Raw genomic sequence first — 25,246 nt, forward strand, 5'->3', positions numbered from 1 at the left:
TTCTGAGTCTCCCACCTATCATGGCAATGAAAAGCATTGCCTTAACTAGTCAGTCAGTACTTCAGTTCTGCTTATTAAAAATTTCAGGCTGAGCTCTAAGTCACTATGTCTGGCTTGGTGACTGTCGCTGAATGCTTGGGGCAGCTATATTGATATTGTTTGAAATTGTGCCTAAGGGGCAGGCCCAGGGGCAGCCCTTTATGGGGTTTGTGAAAAAGAAAGAGACTGCCATCCTGCAGAGAGTTATGCATGGTATCCCAGTTTGTGTTCATGCAAGGGTAGTGACCTTGCTGGTCTCCTGTGCTTCTGCTTCCCTTGTTGCTGTCGTTTGCGCTCTCCTGACCCCCAGGAGCATCTTGGTGCACATCCATGGTGGCCCGTGGCCCAGGCACTGATGGGAAAAAAAAAAAAAAGGGTGGGGAGAGGAAGGAGCATTTGGTACTCAAGTGATCTGCCAATGCAAAACCCACATCCAATGTGCCAGGATTCTGCCTTGCTGCCTACTAGCATACCAATGGGCTAATCTTGCAATCATGGGCCTGATATCCCTCATCCAAGTCACAAATGACTTTACCTAATGTGGGCCACAACTCCACAACCTGGTAGACGCAACCATTTACAAGGCAGGGTCACCAAGCTCCTGAACATTTCCCCATAACCACCCAGAAGGTCTGCATCGTGGGTAATTGTACAGAGACAGAAACTGAAAGCTGCAACTTTACCTTGTTAGAAACCCCAAATAATCTTAGGAAATTTATACAGAGAGAGAAAAAAAAAAAAAAAAACAGAACAGAAAGTCCATGTGACAGAAAAGGTAGAGTGGTGACAGAGGATGGTTTGATGCATCAAGGTCAGCTTAGAGGCCTGGCATTCTTCCCCAGCAGGACTCTACTGACTATGTCTCTACTGCACCAAAAATCCTAATCCTGAGGGTTATAGGAAACACCCTGGGCACCCTTGTGGCACCTTGAAAGGGTTCATTCAAATGTGATTTAAGTTCAAGGTCTTTAAGCCATGTAATTCAACCATTTCCAGGGAAAAGACCCCTAGCCTTGATGATACCGGTTAGAGGCTTTTTCAAGGAAAAAACTTAGTATGATCATGGTAGAAAAGAACACCCCCCACCACCACCACCACCATCACCAATTGTGTCCAATGACACCACTACCCAAAACAAACAAATAATAAATAAACAAGAAAGAAAAAAAAATCCCAGACACAGAAAGCAAACAAACAGAAAATAAAGGTCCACTGGAAATCTAAAATGTACCAAAAGAATTTTTTTTTAAATAAAAGAACTTTTATAACTCTACAATATGGGTTCTGAATTAACTTTAATATCTACTGATGCACCAATTGACACACTTTCCTGGTTTTAACCAATATTAAGTCTCATATTACAGTTATACACGGGGACCCTACTAAATTCAAACATGATATCTCCCACAATCTTAGAGGAGTGACTGAATGTGAAATAGAGAACAAATATATATGCCTCCCCTTAATCACCAGAACTATTGTCTTGCCTAAATTCAACACAGTAATAGAACTCACTGCCCTAAAATAGATGCTTTAACACAGTGAATAATAAATGAAAATTAAATTAGGTCTTTGACACTTACAAATTGGTTTGACAAAATGAGAACCCATAATTCCCACCCCCTAACCCCAAGTTAAAATAATTAACATGGCTCAATGTAATTTAAAACAGGGTCTTCAAGTTATAACATTTATTATATAACAGCTAATGAGTAAAGAGGTGATTATTCCCACTGCTTCTTCATTTAACAGCCCAGTATGGCCTATTCTTACATGGAAAATAAATGAATGGTGACCTGTGATAGATTGCTGCAACCTTAGTGCAAGCTCTTGTCCTATTAAGGCTCTTACACCCAACATTCTAATCATTGAAATTGCCGACTTCGTCCAATCAGCAATTGATAAATATTTTGCTGCTATAAATTTGGCTAATATGATCTACTCAGTTGCTGATTTCTACAGCCTCACAGTCATAGGATCTCTTTACCTCTGAAAACATAACTCACCTTTACCAGGCTACCCACAAGATACCTAAGCAGCCTTGTCATTGCACACAATCTTTAGAGGCAAGATCTTAACTACCTCCACTTCTTTCCAAGAGCACAGGTATTATCATATATTGACTACATTCTCTTACAAAGAGATTTATTTGATACATTCATTAAGAACATATAACTACTCACAAAGAAGCTCACAAAAAGGGGATGGATCATTGTCTCACACAAAGTACAAGACTCTCAGCACCCACAAGCTTAACACGGTCTGACATTTTTAGTCCATTTGGGGTTCTGGAGGAAACACATTCATTTGCAAATTTTATTTCATCTCACTAATGCTCTTACTTAAAAATTGGCCCATGTTGAACAAGACCCCCTTCAAAAAGAGTCTAAGCTCTTTTCAGACTGAAATCAACAAACATTCCAATCAGTGTCTTCAGGGGCTGTGGCAACCTCTCCTCATTAAGTGGTCCATGGCTTTTTCTAAAGCATGGAACTGCCTTTTCAAGTCTTGCACCATTATAGCAGTAATTACTGGGTACATCTTGGGCTCTTCTGGGAATAGAGGGTGGGTTTCACAGACTTTGAGCTTGTGACCCTCTGTAGTCACCTATCCATTATGTCTTGGGTCATTGAAACAGTATACCAATGAGCTTGGCAGGACTACTAAGACCTATTTGTTACAGGACGGAGGATCTTCTGTCACAATCTGCATGCAAAGAAAGGTGTCCTCATCTATCCTCAGCCCTCTGCCAGCTACTACAGTGCTGGAGGAAGTCACCCCTTTCCCAGAATCCTTGGCTACCAGGAGGAGCCCCTTAGGATCAACTGAGTAAAAATCGACAACAGTTAATACATTTCATTGAGGAAATTGCCATCTTAACCACCAAGTCCCCACTAAAGGACTGGACTCAAAGGACCACACAATTACTACACTTCAGGCAGTCATCTCAGTACCAAAGGCCCTAGCTAGTTCACTATCTGTACATTTTTTATAAACTCTTAGGCCACCACCTGAGAGGTTCCCTTTAGGATAAAGAATTTGGGGAATTTCTTGCTTAACAGATACTCAAAAGCTAAATCAAGTTAATGTATTATGTATACTAAGACCATGCCAGAAAACCTCAACAGATATTCGTTATCCCTCATGAAGTACTAGACATTAATAATAGTGTCCATGCCGCTCACTTCTCTCCTCAGATTACACAATGCAAGATCTTGAAGGCATTCAATAGAAACTCAACTTTTGCTAAGAGACTCAGGTAGATAGCCCCAGGATGCCGGTTTAATGGACTTTTCAAAGAACTCATATTTAAGTCACAAAGTGGCAAGATCCTCTGTCCCCCTGGGTGTCACTACTGCCGCAGACATTGATTAGTCAATTTGCACGCCAGGGTGACACCCACTCTGCATATTAATGTTACACAGGTCTCTCAATTGCCTTCATTAGTTATACTCAGGAACGTCTTTAACTTTTTTTTTTTTTTTTTTTTTTAACTCAGGATGTAGTCCTCTTCCTCCTAGTCAGAGGTCAGAGTCTTCTTCATCTCTCCTGAACCCCTCTGAGGACCTGAGAACTCCATAACTGTGAGATGGTCCATCTGCTTAGGCATTTCTATTTACCATTGCTTCTCTACCTTTATTTTTTTTTCCATCTAGGGCATGTGCACTCATGCAGATAAACAGAAGGAAAGAGAAGGAAAAATTAGAAATCACCCACTAGGGGGATGACATTATCCCTTCCCCACCACTCTCCTTTTGATATTTTGGGCCCACACACACATACCCAGTGTGTTTTTTAAACTCCAAGGCCAGGAGTTGAAACACGTAGTTAGCCATATGAGATCCAATCCCCTTAATCACCATGTCTTGGGTTGGCCCACTTTTCTACCCTTCTAAGGTCTTACTACCTATGAAGTTTCTTTAAGCTGTTCAATGTTTCTATGTGAATTAAGGCATAGGCCTCTCAACACTTGGATTTCCACTAAAATTTCTAATGCTCGATCTCCTTTTCATTCATCCTAGGGAGCTAGAATCCTGGGCACCTTCATAGAGACTTAGACAATGGCTAGGGTCTGGTCATGTCTTGCATTCTCCCTCCAGCTATTCAATGATTCATTTCTCTCCCAAGAAACATAAAAATGAACACTTATGTCATTATATACTTTTCCCAAAAAGGTTGTTCTTAGTTCTCCAGTCTCAGATAACTCAAAAAGTCTTTTTATTTTTTCCCCAAAAGTCAAGCTATTGTCAGAAATATATCTGACTTTCAAGAATATGGTTCTTCACATTTTAAAAAACTTATGTGATGTTTTTTCTCAAGTATGTTTATCATTCCTCTGTGAATGGTGTCTATAGAAAGCACTAAAGGAAGTTTAAAGAAGAAAAGAAATCTCAGCTGATAATTTAAAATGTTATCAGTCATATATATTTAGAAAAACTACTCTTAATTGAGCCCTTAGCTAGGCAGTTGCTTTAAATATATCATATATTATATTTATATACATTATTATATTTAATCCTTACCACAAATTTGAGAGAGAGAAAATTTACCCATAATTTGAATGAAAGCACTGAAATTTAGTCATTCAGATATTAAGAAACTTGCCCTAAGTTAGGATTTAAGCCCTGTTACGTGTGATGCCAAAACATAAGTTTTTATCATTTCATTATATTGCTTCCCTTCTAGAGCTGTAGACCATTATAAACTTAGAAGAGATTAGAATAAAATGAATGCGTCAACTTATAAAGTTATAAAGAAATCACCTAAAACACACTTAGTATAGCAATCTAACATATGCATCAATCACTTCAACAAAAATATTTTCTTTCCTTGATTCATATATTCTCATGGTATTTCACCATTCCCAAATATCAGCCAAAAAACTTATATTAAAAACTTTAATTCTCTTTTGAATCTTAAAAATGAAGGTCATATGACTGAAATAATATGCATGATTTTGATTAAAATTTAGTTCTTGTTTTCTACATATTTCATTAACTATTGAATAATATATACACAGCATCTATACATATGTATATGCTGTAAATACACTATAAACATACATATACATCTTATGCATGTATGTGTGTATATAAATATGTGTATGTACATATATATATATACACACATATACACACGTATACATATAAAAATGTTAATATACATTCAAATGCCTTAAAATTATTTCACAGAACATAGTGGAAGCAATTATCTATTATAGTATAATCTTTTCTATATTTTAATTATTCTGGGGTTTTGTGTGTGTGTGTGTTATATTAGTTTCATCTTCCAGTTTCTCTTCTATGTCACGATTTGGCAGAATTCATAAAAAATAGTAAAAAATCGATATGAACCTTTGCTGAGAATGTGGGGTTTTTTGGTTTAATTTTAACTGTTTTTTTTAAATACATGTCATCTTCATAATTTTTTGCTAAAAGGTGAAAATAAGTTTGCATGGTAATGCAACCAGAAAGTGTAACAGAAAATACAAAAGAGAGAAGGTCCAAGTAATACAAAAAATAAAAATGAAACTCACTATTAGTCCCTGGGGGAAACTGACAGCACTCTATTCACTAGTTCTTTTAGCCATTCTATATAGTAAGACAAATGAATACTCATCTTACTGGAAAATTTTGAAGTTTCCTCTTAAAATCTATAACTGAGATTTGATAGCCTTCTCCAAGTTATGTGTACCTTGGCCTGAATATCTTTTCAGCTCAGGAGTTACTAAATGATCAGGCACTCTGCTCTATCCATCTACTCTAACAGTGACCTCTTTCAAAATACTTTATAAGCTTTAGATATTTTCTTTTTATAGCTTTGCCAACGTAATCATATTATATCCTGACACCAGGCAGTGTAAATTAATTCTTCTTCTTTCTATGTGCCACTCTACAATGAACAAGACTTTTCATTTTAACACTTAATTAAACTGTGGAAAGGAAAAGACAAAAAAAAATGAGGTCCCTGGAAAATTTTCATCTCACCTTTACCACCTTGGAGACTGTCAATGAATTTAAAGTAAAAATTAGCTCTTCCCAAGATTTTTTTAAAACCTTGATGAAGGAGATGGAGAGAAATACAAAAGGAAAAAAGAGGGCAAGGGTAGGTAAAAAGTCTATTTATTGAAAATTACTCGTATGCCTAATAAACTAGGACAGTGTTTCCCAACTCGTCTGTTCATAAAATTCAACTGAGAAGTCTGCTAGCCACAGATTCCTGGCCTTCCCTAGAGCTTCTGATTCAGTGTGTCTGATGCCATATGCACGGTAGTCACCTCAGCTGAGGTGTAGTCACACAAGTTTGAGAATAAATGAGTTGATGTTAAGTCCCATTTGCCTCCATCGTTCTCCACTAATACACTAAAACAAAACATAAACCCAAAGATTATGTTGCTTCAGTACCTGACAGCATATATTACCCAATAAACATGGTATTTACTAGTGGTTTTAGCAAAGTTTAACAATGAATACAAACAGCCTTGGAGCCCTACCCATCCAGCTTTGGACCTTATTAAAAATGACCTTGTAGCAAATTAAATCACAAAATTAATTTTCTTTAGACCTGTTCTATTAGGGCATATTCTAATGGCCTTGGCAAGATCAGTCATTCTCCAGGCTCTTTCACCTTTCACTCTGATAACCAACTCTGAAGTTTACCACTAAATCAGTTTAATATGAAATTCACCAGTCTTTTTATGTCACTCATTTTTCTCCAGAAAAACTCCTGGATGGCAAGAACAAATGGATTCAAAGTGCGGACAGTGGGCTGTAGTTGTTCAATGAGTGCTTTTCGAATGGACTTCACATCAATCTGACATTGTGCGGAACACATCATTTACAAACCCTGTCTGTGCAGACAGGGAGTTTATGTTATCGAACTTGATAAAAGAGCTCTGTTGGCATTTTAAACATTCCACATTTATACCCTAGGCAGCAAGTTTGAACCAAGAAAGGCCTTTCGAGTCAGCCTGCCACTCTGCTAATTTCGCATCAGATCTTTTCACTACTATCCTTGGACATTTTATTAAGGATATTGAAGAATTTTAGTATAGAAAAATTGCCCAATATTCTTCATAAGTAGAATAACTGAAGAAAATACTAAAAAGCTGACTCGGTTTTTAATAATATGCAGATTATTATAATTATAGGCAATTTTCATATCCTCACTCGAAGGGGGAGGTGGGACGGGAAAAAAGAATGGATATGTTGAAAATAGTGAAATAATTGCTCACTTGAGCTTATTTGCCCTGAAGAGTCAGCAAGAACATCCTAGATGCTACTAAGATTGCTCTAAATTTCTCAGAGATGTAAAAAAATGGATTTTAAAAAAGGTAACATTGAAGATTTCATTGAACTCCACTAAAACAATTTTTTTTGAGAGGTTTTTGCTTATAGGGCACATGCGCTCGCCAGACAGACAGAAAGAGACAGAGACAGAAAGCAAGAAATCACCCCCCCCCCAGGGGGGATGGCCATGCTGCAATCCCCTCTCCTCCATTCTCCTCTCGGGATCTTGGGCACGCACGCACACATGTCCGGCGTGAGTTTTAAGCCACCGGGTCCGGGACGTGAACCACGGTCGACTACATGGGAGTCCAGCAACATAGCCATTACGCTAACTGCTGGTCAAGAACTACACTAAAATTTGAGATATTCATCATCTGAACAAAAAAAAAGGAAAACATCAGGAGCAATCTTTGGAAATGTCATTGTGAAACAGCTGTCAGTAATAGGGTATGAACTGAGAATGAATATGCGAAGGTAGACAAGTAAGGAAAGCCCTGCAGGATCATTTTAGAGCATAAGTTCCAGCATGATTTCATCATAACCATCCAGCCAGCCTCTGGCCAATTGTGATTGTTACTTTTGAGCAGACCTTCCCAGACCTACTTCTTTCTATCATGCATGATCTTCCTTCATCCATCTCCTCTTGCTCCTCTTTCCAGCCTCTGCTTCTAACATAAGCCCTCCAATGTTTTCTTCTTCTTCATCCTATCCAAACCAGCTGTTAGAAAATCATTTATTCATTTATTCATCCTCAGGGTTATGCTTGATGTGCATTTCTCTAAAAGGAAAACCTCAAAATCTTAGACTAAGGAACCAAATCATGAATGCTTGCATTTCCACAAATTAAATCATGGAAAAGTATTGTTATTTTGGAAAAGATGGAGGAAAGATTTTCCTAAGCTATCAGTATTTTATTATATATTCTGCTTACTTTTTAAGGCTAGTGAGAGTGTTGGAGTCAAATTTGGGTTCTCAGTACCATTAATTGTGCAACCTTGAAAAGATTCCTTAACCTCTTTGAGCCTGTTTCCCTGGTCCCTATTGAGTAATGTTTCTTCGGAGACCAAAGTATCCCCTTTTTGGCAGTTTGTATGGTAGTCAAGAGAGGCTAGTTGTGTTTTGTTTCATTTTAGTTTTAGTTTTCTTTCTGGTTATTCAGTAGGTACTACCAGTTATCTTAATGGCACACCTCATTGATTACTCTTATCCACAAACCTGCTTAAATGAAACACATTTAGGCTTTCTAAGCATTCATCGAAAATAGATAACTAAAGAGGAAGTAGTGGTTAAATCATATTCTAAACATATTCTAATTCATTTCTAAGCATTTAAAAGCCAATTTGTTTCCTTTTAAGACGTATGGACTAGCTACACTCAATGCAATAACCTCAATATTTGGAATTGTTTGAACTAGATGGGTAAAATTTTCTAAAAATATTTCACTTACACTAAAAAAGTATGAGTTTAAAGACAAATTCTAATCAGTGTGTATATCATAGCTCTTGTTTCATTCAGATTATGACTTCTTAAAGTGTCTGGTCCAGTTTATTCCTGTGTCACCAAACAGTTGTACCTGGGTCTTTTAGTCTTAAAGGAGTTGACTCTTATGTTCCAAGTTGCATAGTCCACCCTGGAGCACGGAGGTACTTGCAGAAAGCCTTGAAGTCTTGCATCTGAGAGTCTCCTGGACGCTTACAATAACCTGACATTAGGAGCTGAAGAGAGAGGAATGTCCTAGTATGCAAAGAAGCCCCTACTGCAGGTGTGGAACTAATGCAAAACAATGTAAATGTTCATAGGGTTTTGTTTAGTTTTTTACATACTTGCATGTATAGCTTCCTACAGCAAATTCTCTTGGGGCATTGAGAGAAAGAAGAGGTGCCCACCTACTATTAGCTTGAATATCTTTGTAATTTAAAGTATCATTAATTGCAAAGATTAAAATTCAGAACCTGTTTCCCAGTAAATCTAAATCAGAAGGCTGTAAGTAGTCTGAAACACTATGTTTTCTTTAATGTCTTTTTATTCTAAGATAGCAGAAATTTTCAGGGAGTTGTTTCTTTTTTATAATCCAATTTAGGACAAGTAAGATGGGCATTTGCTGGTGTGTCTTTGCATGACGTAAATTCTTTTGAGCCTAAAATTTTTCCTTTTCTTTTAATCCTTTCTAAAGCTTACCTCCAGATTTATCTGGGAAATACAAATTGGTTTATTCTTATCTCTATTTCCCATATTCACAGTAATAATTTTAACTGTAAGTAGAATTTTTATTCTTTTTAAAATTGCAACATATTTTTCATTGCCTGGACTTTGGCACACTCTTCCCTTCCATTTACTTCAGTCGTGGGGTTCCCATTATTTAAATTAAGGATACTGATGGAAACATACAAGACTGAACCCTGGCCATGTTTTCTTTGTCCTAAAATTCCCTTTTTAGAGGAGATCCATTGATCTTACTAAACAGGTCACTTTGCCTCAATAATCGTGACCTGATTCTCCTGTCCTGACCCTGGCATAACATCACAACATTAGTAAACTCCCCCTATTTATATAGTAGGTTAAACAATCCTTGCTTTCTGCTGACTTGAAGTTTAAAACAAAGCCTTGCTCTTTTAGCCAATAATAACAGAAAACAATCTCTGAATATATGTATGATTTATAAGCCCCATAATCTTGCTTCAAGATATTCTGCTTTCTTTTTAAAAAAAAAAAATACTATTTTAAAAATTTATTTATTTTACATTGATTCACTGAACATCATCCCAGGATACAAAATAGTTTCCCATCCAGAATACACTGTATAGTGGCTTAGTCATGCATGTTATCATCAACAAATAATTTTCCACTTCTTGTTTCTTTTATCTATCTATCTAGCTATCTATGCTACCCCAACCCCCATTTCTCACCCTCTGCCATTTCCACAATAGGTAACTTTTTCTGAAGGGAAAGTACTACAAGAAATTTATAATCATTAGGGAACGACCCAATATATTCTGCACTCTTGACCAAACTGATGGGTAACTTCCATGCATTGATTTACAATTTTGATCGTAACATCTGTTTTCCTGGAATGTATAAAAGACCCACTTGTGTACCAGCTTAACTAGGGTTAAACTATATTGAACGGAGAAAGCCCAGGTACTTCTGTGTTAGTTTCCCTAAGCAAACTGCAACCTCACTTAGAAAACTGCTTCCTTAGCCAGTTGCTAAGTTACAACCAATCCCAGTAGCCACAGTTCAGCCAATCACAGAAAATCCACTCTTTAAAGTGCTTTAACAGCAGGCAAACATCAAGCTGTAACCAATCCAATTATTTCTCTACCTCCTTCCCTCATTTTGGATGTTACTTTCCTCTCCCTGCATTTGTCACATTCCCTTCCTGGAAGATAAATATGCTAAAGCAGTCCTAAAGAAGCCATTCTGGAATACCCGATTGGAATCGTGTTTTGTGCTCAAATAAACTCCACTAAATTTAATTGTCTGAAGTTTTTCTTTTACACTGGAAGCACTTTCTCAAGGCTTTTTGAGATTATATTTCCCCAGACTGTGGTCACTTATACTGGCTTAGAATAAACCTCTTTCAATATTTTACAGTTTGTTTTTTCCATCAATACATACGATCCTGCTCCCAATTCTCTTACCATCAATGATATGGGGCAAGCCACTAACTTTTGGTAAATATAGCACATTTAATTAGTGATGTGTCAGGTTCAGAAGCTAGAAGCTAAATTGAGTTTTCTGAATTACAAAAATATTTAGAAATAGTCCTCTTGGCTCTTTTAAGACTGAGATGTAACATTTTGTACAAGAGACTCATGTATATCTGACATTGAACACAGCATACTAAAAATAGAGAGTCCCTCCTTAAAAATGTCTGGACCTTCAGTTTTCTTTCTGTTGAGGACAATATTTTAATTTCCCAAAATGAAAATTAATAAGAGTGCAGGTAGATATAATGATCTTTCTAAGCTATTTGGAACGCTAGGATCATTTAAATATTAATTGCCCACGTAGAATATGGCTATCATTCTTTTTCCTCCAGCAATGTTTCTGAAATTACTGAGGTAAAGTTCTCTGTGTTATTCTAGTGAATCAACCTGAATTCCATCCAAAGACTGGGTTTGCTTTTTTGTTTGTTTGTTTGTTTTTTTTTTTTGCCAGAGGATACATACACTCACAGGAGAGAGATAGACAAAGAAAGAGGGAAAGGAGAAAGCATCCTCCCTATCCCTCATGGGGAATGGTCACACCACAATCCCTTCCCTATTTCTCCACCCTGTAAGGATTTGGGGCATGCATGCATACATGCCCAATGTGCTTCTCAAACTACAGGGTCCAGGACTTGAACCATGTGAACCATGTGGAATCCAGCTCCCTTAACCACCAGTCCATGGGCTGGCCCTTTCCAAAGAACATGTAACCTCTCTTATTACTTGCCTTTCTTTTAGTTTTGTAAATTAATTTCTTAGCTGTAGGAATTAGGGAATCGTTGGGATGATAGCAAAATAATGTCAGCAATGAGCAGGTGCTGTAAAATTCCCAAAATTCCCATTTGAAGGGAAGATAAAATGTTAAACTAAATTCTAAAGATATTTTGTGTGGGGCCAGCAAGTGGCATAGTGGTTAAAGACGCTGGACTCCCACATGGTTGACCATGGTTCAAGTCTCGAACCTAGTGGCTTGCTTTTTCATTTCCTCTCTCTCTCTGTCTCTCTCCGATTAAACTGGAAAATAATAATGATAATAAATAAATAAAATTAAATTAAATAATTATTTTTTTAAAAAAGATATTTTGTGCAATGAAAATTGCTGACTGTGAGCACATAGTCCTGGCTGTATAGCTTAAGAAACCTGACAATTCCAAGAATAGGAATCAATCACCTAAGTTCTCACCAATCATGCACATGAGGCTCCAACCCTTAACTTTGTCATGAACCTGCATACTTGAAATTCATCAGGGAGATCGGACTTTTTCAGCATTAGTTGTCCACTCCCCTTGTTTTGCACATGGTACTAAAGCTACACTTTTCTTTATCACATTCCTGTCTACAGTTTGGTTTATAGTACATAGGAGAACAAGCTTTGTTTTTAATAACAATGCCTAGCACAGTTTTTTTTTTCCTATTTAACAATTTAATGGAATTGATGCAAAGTCAAACCAACTAATGCTGTATAGCACATATCTAGAGTTTATCCATCCTGCTTGACAGAAGCTCTTCTTTAAGTTTGTTTATTTAGATATGTGAGAGAGACAGAGAATGAAAGACAGTACCCCCTACAGGACTCCAGTATAGCAATCTACCCTCAGCATTCAGCCGGCCCCAAACCAGTGGCTTCCGTGGGTCCAGAGTATTCAGAGATGTCTCTAGACTTGAACTGCTAACCTTCTTATATTGGACCACCTCTAAGAGCATCATATTACAGTGCTGCACCACCGTCTGGTCCTTTGACAGAAACTTTATGCCTGTTGACTAGCAACTTGTTTCGGCCGCTCCTTAACCCATGCAAACACCTAATCTATTCTTTGCATCTATGAATTTTATTATTTTATATATCTCACTTAAGTGAACTCATATACTATTTCTCTTTCAGTAGCTGGCTTACTTCACTCAGTATAATGTCCCTTTATAAGACTGAATAGTACTCCACTGTACGTATATACCACATTTTCTTATCTATGTATCTATTGATGGACATTAGATTATTTCCACATATTATATATTGTAAATAGTGTTGCAATGAACATGGAAGATCTCTGAGATCCTGATTTCATTTACTTTGAATAAATACACAGAAATGAGATTGCTGAATTATATGATGTGTCTATTTTTAATTTAGGGGAAGGTTTCTGATTATAAAGTGTATTAGGGAAAGTTTTTAAAAAATGCTTTTTATTTATTTTTTTTTGAGAGGTTTTTGCTATAGGGCACATGCGCTCACCAGAAAGACAGAGAGAGACAGAGAGACAGAAAGCGAGAAATCATCCCCCGGGGGGGATGGTCTCGCCACAATCCCTTTTCCATTCTCCTCTTGGGATCTTGGGCACACACTCACATGCGTCCAGCGTGAGTTTAAGCCGCCAGGTCTGGGACTCGAACCGCAGTCGACTGCATGCGAGTCCAGTGACATAGCCGTTACGCCAACTGCTGGTCCCCATCCATATCTTGACTTTGATCCTTATTTAGAAGTCAATACATAGTCTTCTAGAGCTTTATTTTTAAAAAGTCAGTCAAAACTCTCTTACTTGGGAGTAAAATGTTACAGTGGAAGTGACATGATTAAATGGGAATCCCACTTAGGAATGAAATTCAGAATAGTAAAAGTTATTTAATGGTGCAGTTTAAAAGTTGTCTTTGCTAGGGTCTGAACTATGAAACTGCTAGACTATGACTAGCATAAGGAAGGTGGGTAGACACCTGGAACGAGGGAAAAGTCTAGACACTAAGGAGAGGGCCAAGCAGCTGTGGACTCCCGTGAATGGCACAACTAATAGATTCCAACATTAACAATGCTGAATATGCAATTCTAGGCATCTCATTTCTGCATTGTAACTTTCTCACGCTATCCTCAAGGCACTGGTGATGTTTACTATGCAATACAACTATCCTAATGATGTCTCTGCTTCGAGCAATAAAGGGAAACCATGAGAAAGAATTCCAAGTTGTTGTAAGCTCAAGAGAGCTGCAGCAGCTTCAAAAAGTTTTAGAGAATGGCAAGAAGTGATGAGCAGAGAAACATAGCAGTGGGCCAGAAAAAGTGATGGGCAACACTCAGAATTAATTTATAGACTCTAACCCTTTTCAGAAATGCTGCATGTAGGGAACACACAAAAAGACTGTTCACCCTGCACTATGAGAGCTACAACTATATTTATTCAGTTTAATGGTAAGATGACCTCTCAAGTTTGAAGAACCTACATTCTTTATAAAATCTGTTGATTAAGAAAATAAATAATTACAGATAAGGGTCCCCTCAAAGCTATGTGGTAGTATTTAATCATCTTCAAATTACATATTTACTATCACAGCAGTTATGCTTCATTGTACAAGTTTTTCTGGTGTCAATAAAAGCCATTTACTATAAAAGAAGAAAAAGAAACTACATCATAGGAGGCCAGGCAGTCGCACAGTGGTAATGCAATGCACTGCGAGGTTCATATACACGATGAAGTTTCAGGGTTGTGTACAAACATTTCCCAAACATGCCAGTCATGCTCATGCCCATGACCCAAGGCTGGCTGGAGCCAGGGGTGGCTCATGGTGTAAAGACTCCATTAGGGGTGCTGTCCCTCAGAAGAATGAAGTAAGAGTAAAAAAGAAAGAAAATATATAATGGATGAAAATATACTATTAGGAATTAAATATTTTCAAAAATGTAATTCTTATCTTTATAACAATAACCTATACACATTTGAAAAATGATAGGACATATGCATATGTGACAGTTTTATTTAAACACAGATGCACGGCTTTGTGGACTGGTCTAATAATTCTATGGAATCCTAAGAGAGTGGGACCCTCATGTTTGCAAATATTGGACTGTATCATAAATCATGACATTACTAGCCAGGACCGTATCTTCTATGATAACCATAATTCTAATCTTTAACTAATAAGCATTTCTCCATCTATCTTTAATTTGCTCTTTATTCAAGTTAAAAATAATTTTTTATTGAGGCCCAGCAGGTGGCATGGAGGTTAGAGTGGCTAGAACCAACATGGCCAACTATGCTGTTTGAGTTCAGGACCTGGTAGCTTGAGAAACACAATGTGCATGTGTGGGGGTGCCCAAAATCCTAAGGGGAGAATGGAGGAGAGGGGAATGTGGCATGACCATCCCTCCGAGAGTAATTTCTCACTTTTCCTCTCTCTGTCTTTCTCCAGCAGGCACTTGTACCATTTAGCAAACCTAAAAACAAAATTTGTTTAGTGCTTGTCTATTACTCTCAGTTAGCTTTTAGATATTAAAAGGCTAGATACATATGATTGTCAATGTTCAGTGACAATCCCAGGAATCCTTAGCAACATCTATGGAGAACAAAATGAAGAAATTTCTCATACTAGAATTCATCGCACAGACCAATCAGTTGTACAATCCAGAGTTCTGGAAGCCAATTTTGAGTGCCATTTGAGGTCTGTGTGCTGACACATTAGTGGCATCCTTCCCTACCCAAGCTTCATTTGTTATTCTATGTACAGTCACATGGTAGAGAGTCATTCCTGAGAGGAAAAAATAAAATGTCACTCCTGAACATTCTAAATTACTTTCAGTGGCACTGTGATGGAAAAGCTTCACTTAATTAGCAAGTACAATAAAGATGTGACATTTAAAAAGAAATTATGACACGTTTCCATTTTTCATTGATATACCAAACGATGATATATTGTTTTTTTATGGTTCCCATTTCCAAGTTTTTAATTGCTTTCGTTTAATTGGCTTAATCCAAAAAATGTCAATTTGGTAATTACCCCTATGCTGTTGAAATCAGCTTCATTTATCGAGCAAAAGAAAATTGACTTCAGAAAGGAAAAGCAATTACAATGTGATAACAGGGGAAATCTTAAATCATTTGGGTTTTTGAAAACAATATTGTATATTACTGAAAAAATTAAGTTCATTTTACAGGGGCAAAATATTTTTTTTCATTCTAAACAATAATGTACCAAGCAAATTATCAAATATTAATTAGCTAATCCAGAATAATTTTCATTCATTTATGACCATATTAATTCAAATAGACAATACTGATTATATACTTGGAAAAAAATTTTTAATGGAACCTAATAGGTGAGAAAATCATTATAAAAAAATAACACATTCGTATATGATTGCAAGTTGTGGTTAAGTCTTACATGAATCATTATAAGGTGCTATGTGGGTATATCAGGATCTAACTCACTGACAGTATAAATTGAGATATGAAGGAATAAAATGAATTTAGCTGATAGAGAAATGAAAAAAAAAATCTCAGACAGAGATGAGTATAACCCATTTCAGGAACTAAAGAAAGGCCAGTTGCTGAAGGAATGAATCAAGGAAGGCTTTGAAGGCCAGCACAGGAAAGAAGAAAGAGGATGGCACAAGATGAAGTGGGCAGATTAGTAGAACCATATCATTCCGGCATATTAAGGACTCAATCATTGAAGAATTTCAAGTAACAGTATGACGATCAAAATTCAATTTTAAAAAGATCATGTTGGCTACAGCAAATGGAATAGATTGGAAAGAAGAAAAGCAGATTCAAGAGATGAGTTCAGAGGCAATGCAGACTTCCAAGGGAGAGATGGTGGTAACTTAGGAAGTAGAGTTGACCCATCCTATTTAACAATCCATAGTGTTTCAAGTTATTTGTGTTCCGCAGTTGACCTAGTTTCACAGAAGTACACGTGTCAGAGCTAAAAAGAAAGCAAGATGGTATAATGGAAAATATACATGCTTTCAAATGAAATAAGCCAGTTTAGAATTCTGGTCTGAACTTTCAATTCCACTATTGACTAGAAAAGGGAATTAATTGAATGCACTTAAGATCTGTGAGACTTGGCTTCTAGATTTTTGGAGTTCACATAATAGTACTTCCTACACTTGAGAAGATTATGTGTGGTAAAGCATGAGAGAGTCTCAGTGGGTGGAAGGCCAAGTAACATAGAAGAGCTCCAGGAGAGGTCAGGTGACCTCATTTACTATCACAAGGACTTTCATCTTCCTTTTGAAACCTGTTCCTCCTCTTAGATTTTATTTCTCAGTGAATAGCTCTGCAACTCACCCAGTGGCACAAGTCAGACATCCTGGCTGCATCTTTTCCCTCACGCAACTCCAATTAACAGACTGACTGCTCCAATCAAGACTGCTCTCCTCCTCTACTTTCACTACCCTAGTTAAAAATCACCCACCTCTCTAGCTTAGGTTATCCTCTTCGTTAATTATTCTGCCTCAGGCTTAATACTATGAAGCCCTTCTAGACATTAGCCAAGCAGACCTTATCATTTTGCTCTACAATCACTCTTGTTACATTTTTTTTGCTTTGTTTTATTTGTTTTTGCCTTAGGGCATATGCATTTCCCAAAGAAAGAAACAAAGCAGAGAGAGGGAAAGTGAAAAATCATCCCCCAGGGGGGACTGCCAAAATATAATATCTTCTCCTCCATTCTTCCCCAGGGATTCTGGGAATGCCCGCACCTGAGTTCAATGTGATTTTCCAAGTCACCAGGTCCAAGACTCAAACCGTGATTGGCCTTAACCACTGTGCCACCTGCTGGTGCCTACAGTCACTTATTTTACATCAGGAAAAACACATGCAATTTCCTTTTTTTTTTTTTTACAACACAAATCCATTTTTATTCATTTACATTTCGTTATTTTAAATCCTTGAGGGGTACAGCATTGCACAGATTCTGTATCCAATGGCCTTAGCAGGAAGGTTGCTTCGGAATTTGACTCGAACCATGCCACTGTTTCCATGGGCACGGGTAACCTTTCTCCAGATTACTCTGGTTTTATTTGGTTTGCCACCGGGAGTCACTGTGTTGGTTTTTGCTTTGTACACATAAGCACACCTCTTTCCTAAATAGAATTCCGTTTCATCTCGTGCATAAACACCTTCAGTTTTAAGAACAGCTGTATGCTCCCTTTGGCTCCTGAGACCTCGCTTATAGCCAGCAAAACTGGCCTTGGACTACAGCTTTCCAGACATAGTTGCCTTTTAGAAGTCCTGTTCCCAGCAGGCCTCCATGGGCTCCAACATGGTGGAAAGAGCACACACCCAATTTCTTAATGTGACTTGCAACGCCCTTCATGATCTATGCCTTGCTTACTTCACAAGCTTATCTCTTGCTGCCCCTCCCTTCTTCTCCCATCCCATAATAGAAGGGAACTGCTCTTCATTCAACACTTGAAACTCTAAGACATATTTCTTTTTACCTTCAGATTCAGGCACTGGACATAATGTGGTTTCTCTACGCAGTAACACACTCCTTCCAACGCTGCTCTTCACCTGGTTAACAAGAACTCAACCCTGTGGCTTTGGCTCAGAGAGTACTTTGTCTGGGAAGCACTTTTCCTCCACTTGATTAAATCCCAAGGTCATGGGATGGCCTATAATATGCATTTCATTATTTAAATGAATTGAAGGAGCAAATAGAGGAAAGCCTTGAGAGTCTGACTGGATTGGCTAGGTTGGGGGTGCAGATATGAGAAGATTCAGGTCTCCTGTCATTCTGTGGTCTCTCTTCTTCCATCATGTTGACATCTGTCATATGTATTAATACATATTAATCTCAGCTGTATAAGTTCTCTTTACTAAGCCTTAGGAATGCTCCCTTTATGAGTTTCAAAATGTTGCACATTTATACCATGAATTCTGATTTTTGCCCTGAAACAGATGAACATCACCTCCTCTCTAGTCTTATCTGACTTCCCTAGAAAGTGTAACCTGTGATTCCTGGGTTCTTGTGGCACTCACAAATGTTCCCACATTTTTCACACTAGTCTCCTCCCCCATGACACTGAGAATTACTCCAAAACTAGTACTACATTTGGTAGCCAGGACAGTTCTTGGGACAGAGTAGGACTTAATATCTGTTTAAATTAATGGCACTGCAGACACGAAAAGGTCAAAATAAGGGTCACTAAAGTGGTGTCAGAAATGCCCAGAAAAAAAAAAAGGATGGAAGAATGAAACAGATTTAGCCAGCCCGTGGCTTGGTGGTTAAGTGAGATGGATCCCAAATGGCCAACAGAGCTGGTGATGGTGAAGTCCTGGCACTAGCGACTTGAAGAACACACCACGCTTGTGTTCGTGTAAACCCAATATCCCAACAAGTTGGAGAAATGGAAGAAAATGGGGTTGCAGTGTCATCGCACCCCACTGGGGAGTGCTTTCTCCTTCTCCTCTTCTCTCTGTCTCTTTGTGGCAAGCACATGCACCCTCTAGCAAATTAAAAAAGAAAAAAAATTAAATAAAAAAGTGTAAGAAGACACACAAAACTGAGGATGGCCTGCCACCTGGAGATACGATACGAAGAAAAGGCACAGTTCTGGCTAAGGTAATGAATCAGGAAGGCAAGGGAGAAGATGGCGCCACAGCAGGAACAGGAATCCCACCTCTCCTGGTGAGTCCCCAGGTTCCTCAGCGCCCTTACTGCCTCTTTCGATTCAGGGTGGAGAACGAAAATGGAAAGGACATTCTTTCTTTCAGACTCCTGGACAGTTAAATAGAAAAGCTGACTCAGAATTATTTCTATGCCTGCTCAGAAGTCTAAAGTCAGCATTAAAGAAGCTTATTTCTCAGGTGTGACAGGTGAAGTGGCAAAATCTGGTAGCTATTGTGATGGAAATAAAAGAAAAAAAGTTAAATAAAAAAGTGTAAGAAGACACACAAAACTGAGGATGGCCTGCCACCTGGAGATACGATACGAAGAAAAGGCACAGTTCTGGCTAAGGTAATGAATCAGGAAGGCAAGGGAGAAGATGGCGCCACAGCAGGAACAGGAATCCCACCTCTCCTGGTGAGTCCCCAGGTTCCTCAGCGCCCTTACTGCCTCTTTCGATTCAGGGTGGAGAACGAAAATGGAAAGGACATTCTTTCTTTCAGACTCCTGGACAGTTAAATAGAAAAGCTGACTCAGAATTATTTCTATGCCTGCTCAGAAGTCTAAAGTCAGCATTAAAGAAGCTTATTTCTCAGGTGTGACAGGTGAAGTGGCAAAATCTGGTAGCTATTGTGATGGAAATGAAACAGGTTGGGCAGAAAGCAGGTTGTTAGTCCTAGTCTCCTCCTGTGTCCTTGGGCGAATCTCTGATTTTACTTTCCTCCTCTGTGAAATAAGATGTTTAAACTAGTCTAGAACACTCCTTTCTAGTTCAGGAAATCTGTGATTTACAGGCTTGACACACAGATTTACTTAAAACAGCTATATAACCAAGGGTGCAAGGACTGTCAGTTCCATTAATGCAGGCAATGCAGACATCCAAACTCAAAATCTTTGTGCTCCTGTAGCTTGATCCCTACTAACTGAAGCACACACTCATGATGGTATCTCCTCACCTGTATCAGGTAAGCACAACCAAAAGCTTCACACACACACACACTCAAAGTTAGGCACACGGTGAGGGTCTAAAGCAGTTGTTTATAAATATCAAAATCAGCAAGGTAAATTTTAAAAAATACAGGTTTCAAAGCCTTACTGCAGATCTGTTGAATTGGACTTTCTAAAGTGGAGATCTGAAAACTTATTTTCAACAAAGTTGCCCCTGGATTTTGATAACCAACTAGTTTGAAAATCAGTATTTAAGGAAAATTTGTGTTTTGTAAAGAGTAGCCTGTAGATCACTTTCTTGGGAATTATTAATATTAAGAAGTGTGTTAAGAGTAGCTGGAAATGTGGTTAAGAATCTTCATCTTGGGACCAGCAGATGGTGCAATGATTATGTTGCTGGACTCCCACGTAGTAGACCACAGTTCAAGTCCTGTACCCGGTGACTTAAAACTCACACTGGGCATGTGTGCACGTACCCAAAATTCCAAGAGGAGAATGGAGGAAAGGGAGATTGTGGCGTGGCCATCTACCCAGGGGTGATTTCTCACTGTCTGTCTCTATCTCTCCAGTGAATGCACGCACTTATAGCAAAAATCTCTCTAAAATAATTACAATTTTTAAAAAAGAATCATCTTAACAATTCTTCCAGTGATTTTATAAATACCACCATCATCCATAAAATAGCTTATATTGAATATATGCTGACAAATGAAACTTTAAGTGGATAAAATACCAAGATCTGCAAAATAATACAATAAAGATAGGAAATTATGATTACAGTATAGGTTTTCTCTATTATTTATATAGTATTTTTTCATTTTAATCCTCATAACAAGCCTGTAATGTAAGCATTGTTACTCTCATTTTACTGACAACTGAAGCGCTAGAGTGTTTAGATAACTTGCCCCAAATAAAGATTAATAAGTGGATGCATTAGAACTTAAAACTAATGCCACATAGTCAGGAAACAGCCTGTATTGCTACAGAAAGTGTAATAAAGAGTTTAATATACCTTTTCATTAAACAATTTGCTGAGATCTTATCTGATGAAACAAGTTACAAATATGTCTCAGATCCTGTTGGCTGGTTTTATAAGCTACTACGCAAATGTTAATGTCATTATAATAATCATAAACTAATCTAGATAAAATGACTATTAACTACCAAGCAACACTGTTTCCAGATTTCCGGGAATCATAAAATGATCTAAGGTTGTTATCATTTCTAGTCATCTCCAAACACAGATATGTACAGATCAGAAGCCCAAAAGTTTACTATCCAAGATCTCATACAGCCAGTGATGAGCCCACTCTGCTACAAACTAGTTACCTGACTTTGCTTTACTGATCTGTCTGGTTTTACACCAGCACCCTCAACTCTGCGCTTAAACCCATTTGCTGATTATTTGCTTTAGTGCTATAATAGAACTCCATTAGATCTGAAGCTTTTTTCAGAAAAGAAGAAAAATCCAGTCATTACAGATACATTTTTAGACAAGGCTTTTGGATTTTCTTTTCTCACACTGATTCCTCTAAATTCATCTAATAAATTATTTGTGAAAATGTTTGCTTGTCTTGAACTCATGGTGAATTCAACTAGGAAGTCTTTCCCAGATTCTCCATCCTGTTGAATAGTTACTTAGGCATCATAGTTTATAAAATGACTGTTTCTCCTCAATAATAGGTATTTTATAAATATGACGAGATGAAACTAAATGAAGCTTAGCTATTATAGGACCTAGCTTTGATTTTTTTTTTAATTTGCTGAATGTATTGATGGAAAATACAAAGTTGTCCAAAGCCACATAACTTTTTTTTTTTGAGAGAGAGAGAGAGAGAGATTTTTTGCTATAGAGTACATATGCTTACCAGAGAGACAGAGATGGAGAGACAGAAAGTGAGAAATCACTCCCAGGGGGTTGGCCACACCACAATCCCTTCTCTTTCATTCCCCTCTAAGGATTTGGGGCACACATGTACACATATGCCCAGTATGTTTCAAGCACTGGGTCCGGGACTCAAACCACAGTCAGCCACATGAGTCCAGTGTCTCAACCACTATACCACCTGTTGGCTCCAGCCACATAACTTTTAACAGAGTACAAATTCTTCCTTCTGTTGTATTCATTCCCTATACTTTTTCTCTTCATCCTCATTAATGCAACAAATTTTCTAAAATATGTAGACAGAGATATGTTCACAAATTTTAAAAGATCATGAAAATTACATCAAGAAAGAGAAATTGCCCAAAAATAAATCCAATATTCACTAGCTGTTGACAGACTTGGTGATTTTTTGATCAAGGTTTTAGTTTCTTTGTTTTGCTTTCTGAGGAGTGGCAGGTTCTTATGTGTGTTTTATTCTCATTCAAACTTTGCATGCCAATTCAGATTGTATATCCTGTCAAATATTTTACTGAAAGATCCATTTCTTCCCCCCAAAAATAGTGCCTAATTTCCTAAGTAAATAAGAAAATGATACTTACAAATCTCTGATTAAAATATGCTGTTATTTCTAAGACAGGTCTAGGAAAAAATTCTGATAAATTCTCTTCCCTGCAAATTAAAAAAAAAAAAAACTATAAAGAATTAACCAAGGAGACAATCCAGTTAACTTATGAAATATTAATCAATTTGACTGTATGTGGGTATGTGTGTGTTTAATTGAGTTAAAACTGGTAAACATCAGGACTTGCCTAACTTTCTTGGGATAAGTAGAACCTCTCTAATTTGATGATAAAATTTCTCTATTGAAAGTCAAAAGAGCTTCATTTCATACAACAGGTCTTAGTACCTATGATTATCACCCACAAAATTCATTAAATAATTACCACATCAGTGCAATACTGGATCAATGTCATATTCAGAAAATCATCATGTAAAAATTACCAATCACGGAGGTTAAGGCACTGGATCCCACATAGCTGATTGTGCTGCTGAAGTCCCAGGCCTGAGGGCTTGAATATCATGCCAGGCACGTGTGTGTGCTTGTCCAAAATCCCAAGAGGAGACTGGAAAAGAAGGGAATGTGGTATGTCTATTCCCCCCAGGGGGGTGTGTGAGGTGATTTCTCTCTCTCTCTCTCTCTCTCTCTCTATCAATGCACATATCCTATAGTAAAAATAAATAAATAAATAAATAAATAAATAAATAAATAAATAAATAAATAAATAAAAATAATTCCAGCAAGCACTAGCAGACACAGAAAAATGATTGCAAGAAAATACTTGGCATGACTGTGCGCTTGGGAGGTCATAGAAATATATCACGCTTTTAGCATACGACTATAGAAAATTTTTTGCACTTTTCATAGATGTCTTGAGGCACTCTACCAACATTCCCAGCACCCCCATGGGGACCAATGTGGAAGAAATCTGTCTTGCTCCTAGAAATCAAAGTAAACCATGTACACATAATTCCTATCCGCAGGACAGACTCTGCATCTTGGGTTTTTAGTACCTGACACATGAAGGATAAAAGACAATAGGGATTACTATACCAGGCAAGATTATCTTTCATATGGAAAGAAAGAATAAAATCATTCTCAGATAAACAACATCTAAAAGAATTTGCCAGTAGCAGACCCACTCTTCAAGAAGTTCTGAAAGGAATGCTCGACCAGTAAAACTAAAGATACATACAGAAATAAAAGAACAAAAGGCAACCAAGAAAACGACCAATTTAATGCTAGGGACGAGAAGTATCAATACAACGTTGAATATTAACTTTAAGGATTTAAACGGAAAGATTGGACCACAGTCAACACTGTGTATTGAACAGAAGAGAGTTTGAACGTAAGACTGAACAGGCAAAATAAAATTTTATGGCCTTTGAGTAAAACATTACTGATTTTTTTTACTATGCTTTGTTTTCCCAATTTAAACATTTTACTTTCTTTTGAGTTGTTGATAGGTTCAACAATTTGTTAAAATATTTTTCTCATTTGTTTCTTTAAATGGAAACAAACTTTTATTCCTTCTTGACCCCTCTTGAATTGGAAATACTTGGGAGTATTCTTATTTTGTGGCAGAAGGGTTATTTGCATAAGTTCAGTAATGCTTGTTGAATTGATTCAGAAATTGGAAATACTCACTGAACAGGGCTTTGACTGGAATGTTGTATCTGAAGATTAATCAGAAAACTATGGAACTAAGGTGGATCTCAAGTAAGCTAACAGAAGCTCTTAGAAAAATGACCTGGTACCATAAATAGTTCTGCCTGACAGAGAGGATTAGAGAAGATATATGAAAGAATTTATAACAAAAAATAACCTGGACTTTTCCAGCCCAGCACTATAATCGGTAGAGGTTGCAAAGAGCAACCACACCAGAGGATTATTTTGAGAAAGACTTTGAAGGAAGAAAAAGAGACTGATCTTTGCTAGCAGATGGTGTCTCACAGAATACTTGGTAGGCAGGGCTGAATTCAGCAGGTTTATGTGTGACTAGTGTGCTGAGCATTTGCTTTTCAACAATTTGAGTAGTTGACATGTAAATATTTTCTCAAAAATATTTAAAGCCATACTGTTTCTGTTGTTATAGAGTCACAAACAGAATTGTAAGAAATATTTTGAATATTATCTTTAAAATTCAGTATTTTGAAATTTTGAAAGTTGTTTATTAACTGTCAAGAACTATGGAATATGAGCTAAATTTTTTTGATATTTTAAAGTAAATGCTTGTGGAAAAATGTAAAATAAATAAATAAATGAAAAAAATCAATAAGGATATGAAGCATCAATATCATATTAGCCACTCCTAACAATAAGACATTTTGTAAATTCCCTTCACAACACTCCCACCACCCTAGATAGGCCTGCAATTCACTCCTCCTAGACTATCATAACCAGGTCCTAGATGATTTTCTTTTTTCTTTTTTTTTTTTTT

General features: G+C 37.3%; 1 protein-coding gene and 1 pseudogene across 6 annotated transcripts in view; both read right to left on the reverse strand.

Annotated features, from left to right (window-relative positions):
• PKIB (cAMP-dependent protein kinase inhibitor beta) overlaps positions 1-25,246 on the reverse strand; it is a 118,180-nt gene that overhangs the window by 21,446 nt on the left and 71,488 nt on the right. The window contains exons 4-5 of one of the 6 annotated variants that reach the window (XM_006171530.2): positions 22,847-22,916; positions 287-391 (exon numbers count right to left, since the gene is read on the reverse strand). The exons of 3 other annotated variants lie outside the window; for them this stretch is intronic. In XM_006171530.2, coding sequence (XP_006171592.1) covers positions 287-371 — 85 coding nt within the window. In that variant the 5' untranslated portion in view covers positions 372-391; positions 22,847-22,916. The remainder of the gene's footprint in view (positions 1-286; positions 392-22,846; positions 22,917-25,246) is intronic. 2 more of the 6 variants (XM_006171531.2, XM_006171532.2) reach the window with 2 other exon arrangements.
• On the reverse strand, positions 17,686-18,018 carry LOC106734204 (60S ribosomal protein L35a pseudogene; annotated as a pseudogene).

The sequence above is a fragment of the Tupaia chinensis genome, unplaced genomic scaffold (genome assembly GCF_000334495.1).
Source record: "Tupaia chinensis unplaced genomic scaffold, TupChi_1.0 Scaffold149798_1, whole genome shotgun sequence".
In the NCBI taxonomy this organism is placed as follows: domain Eukaryota; kingdom Metazoa; phylum Chordata; class Mammalia; order Scandentia; family Tupaiidae; genus Tupaia; species Tupaia belangeri.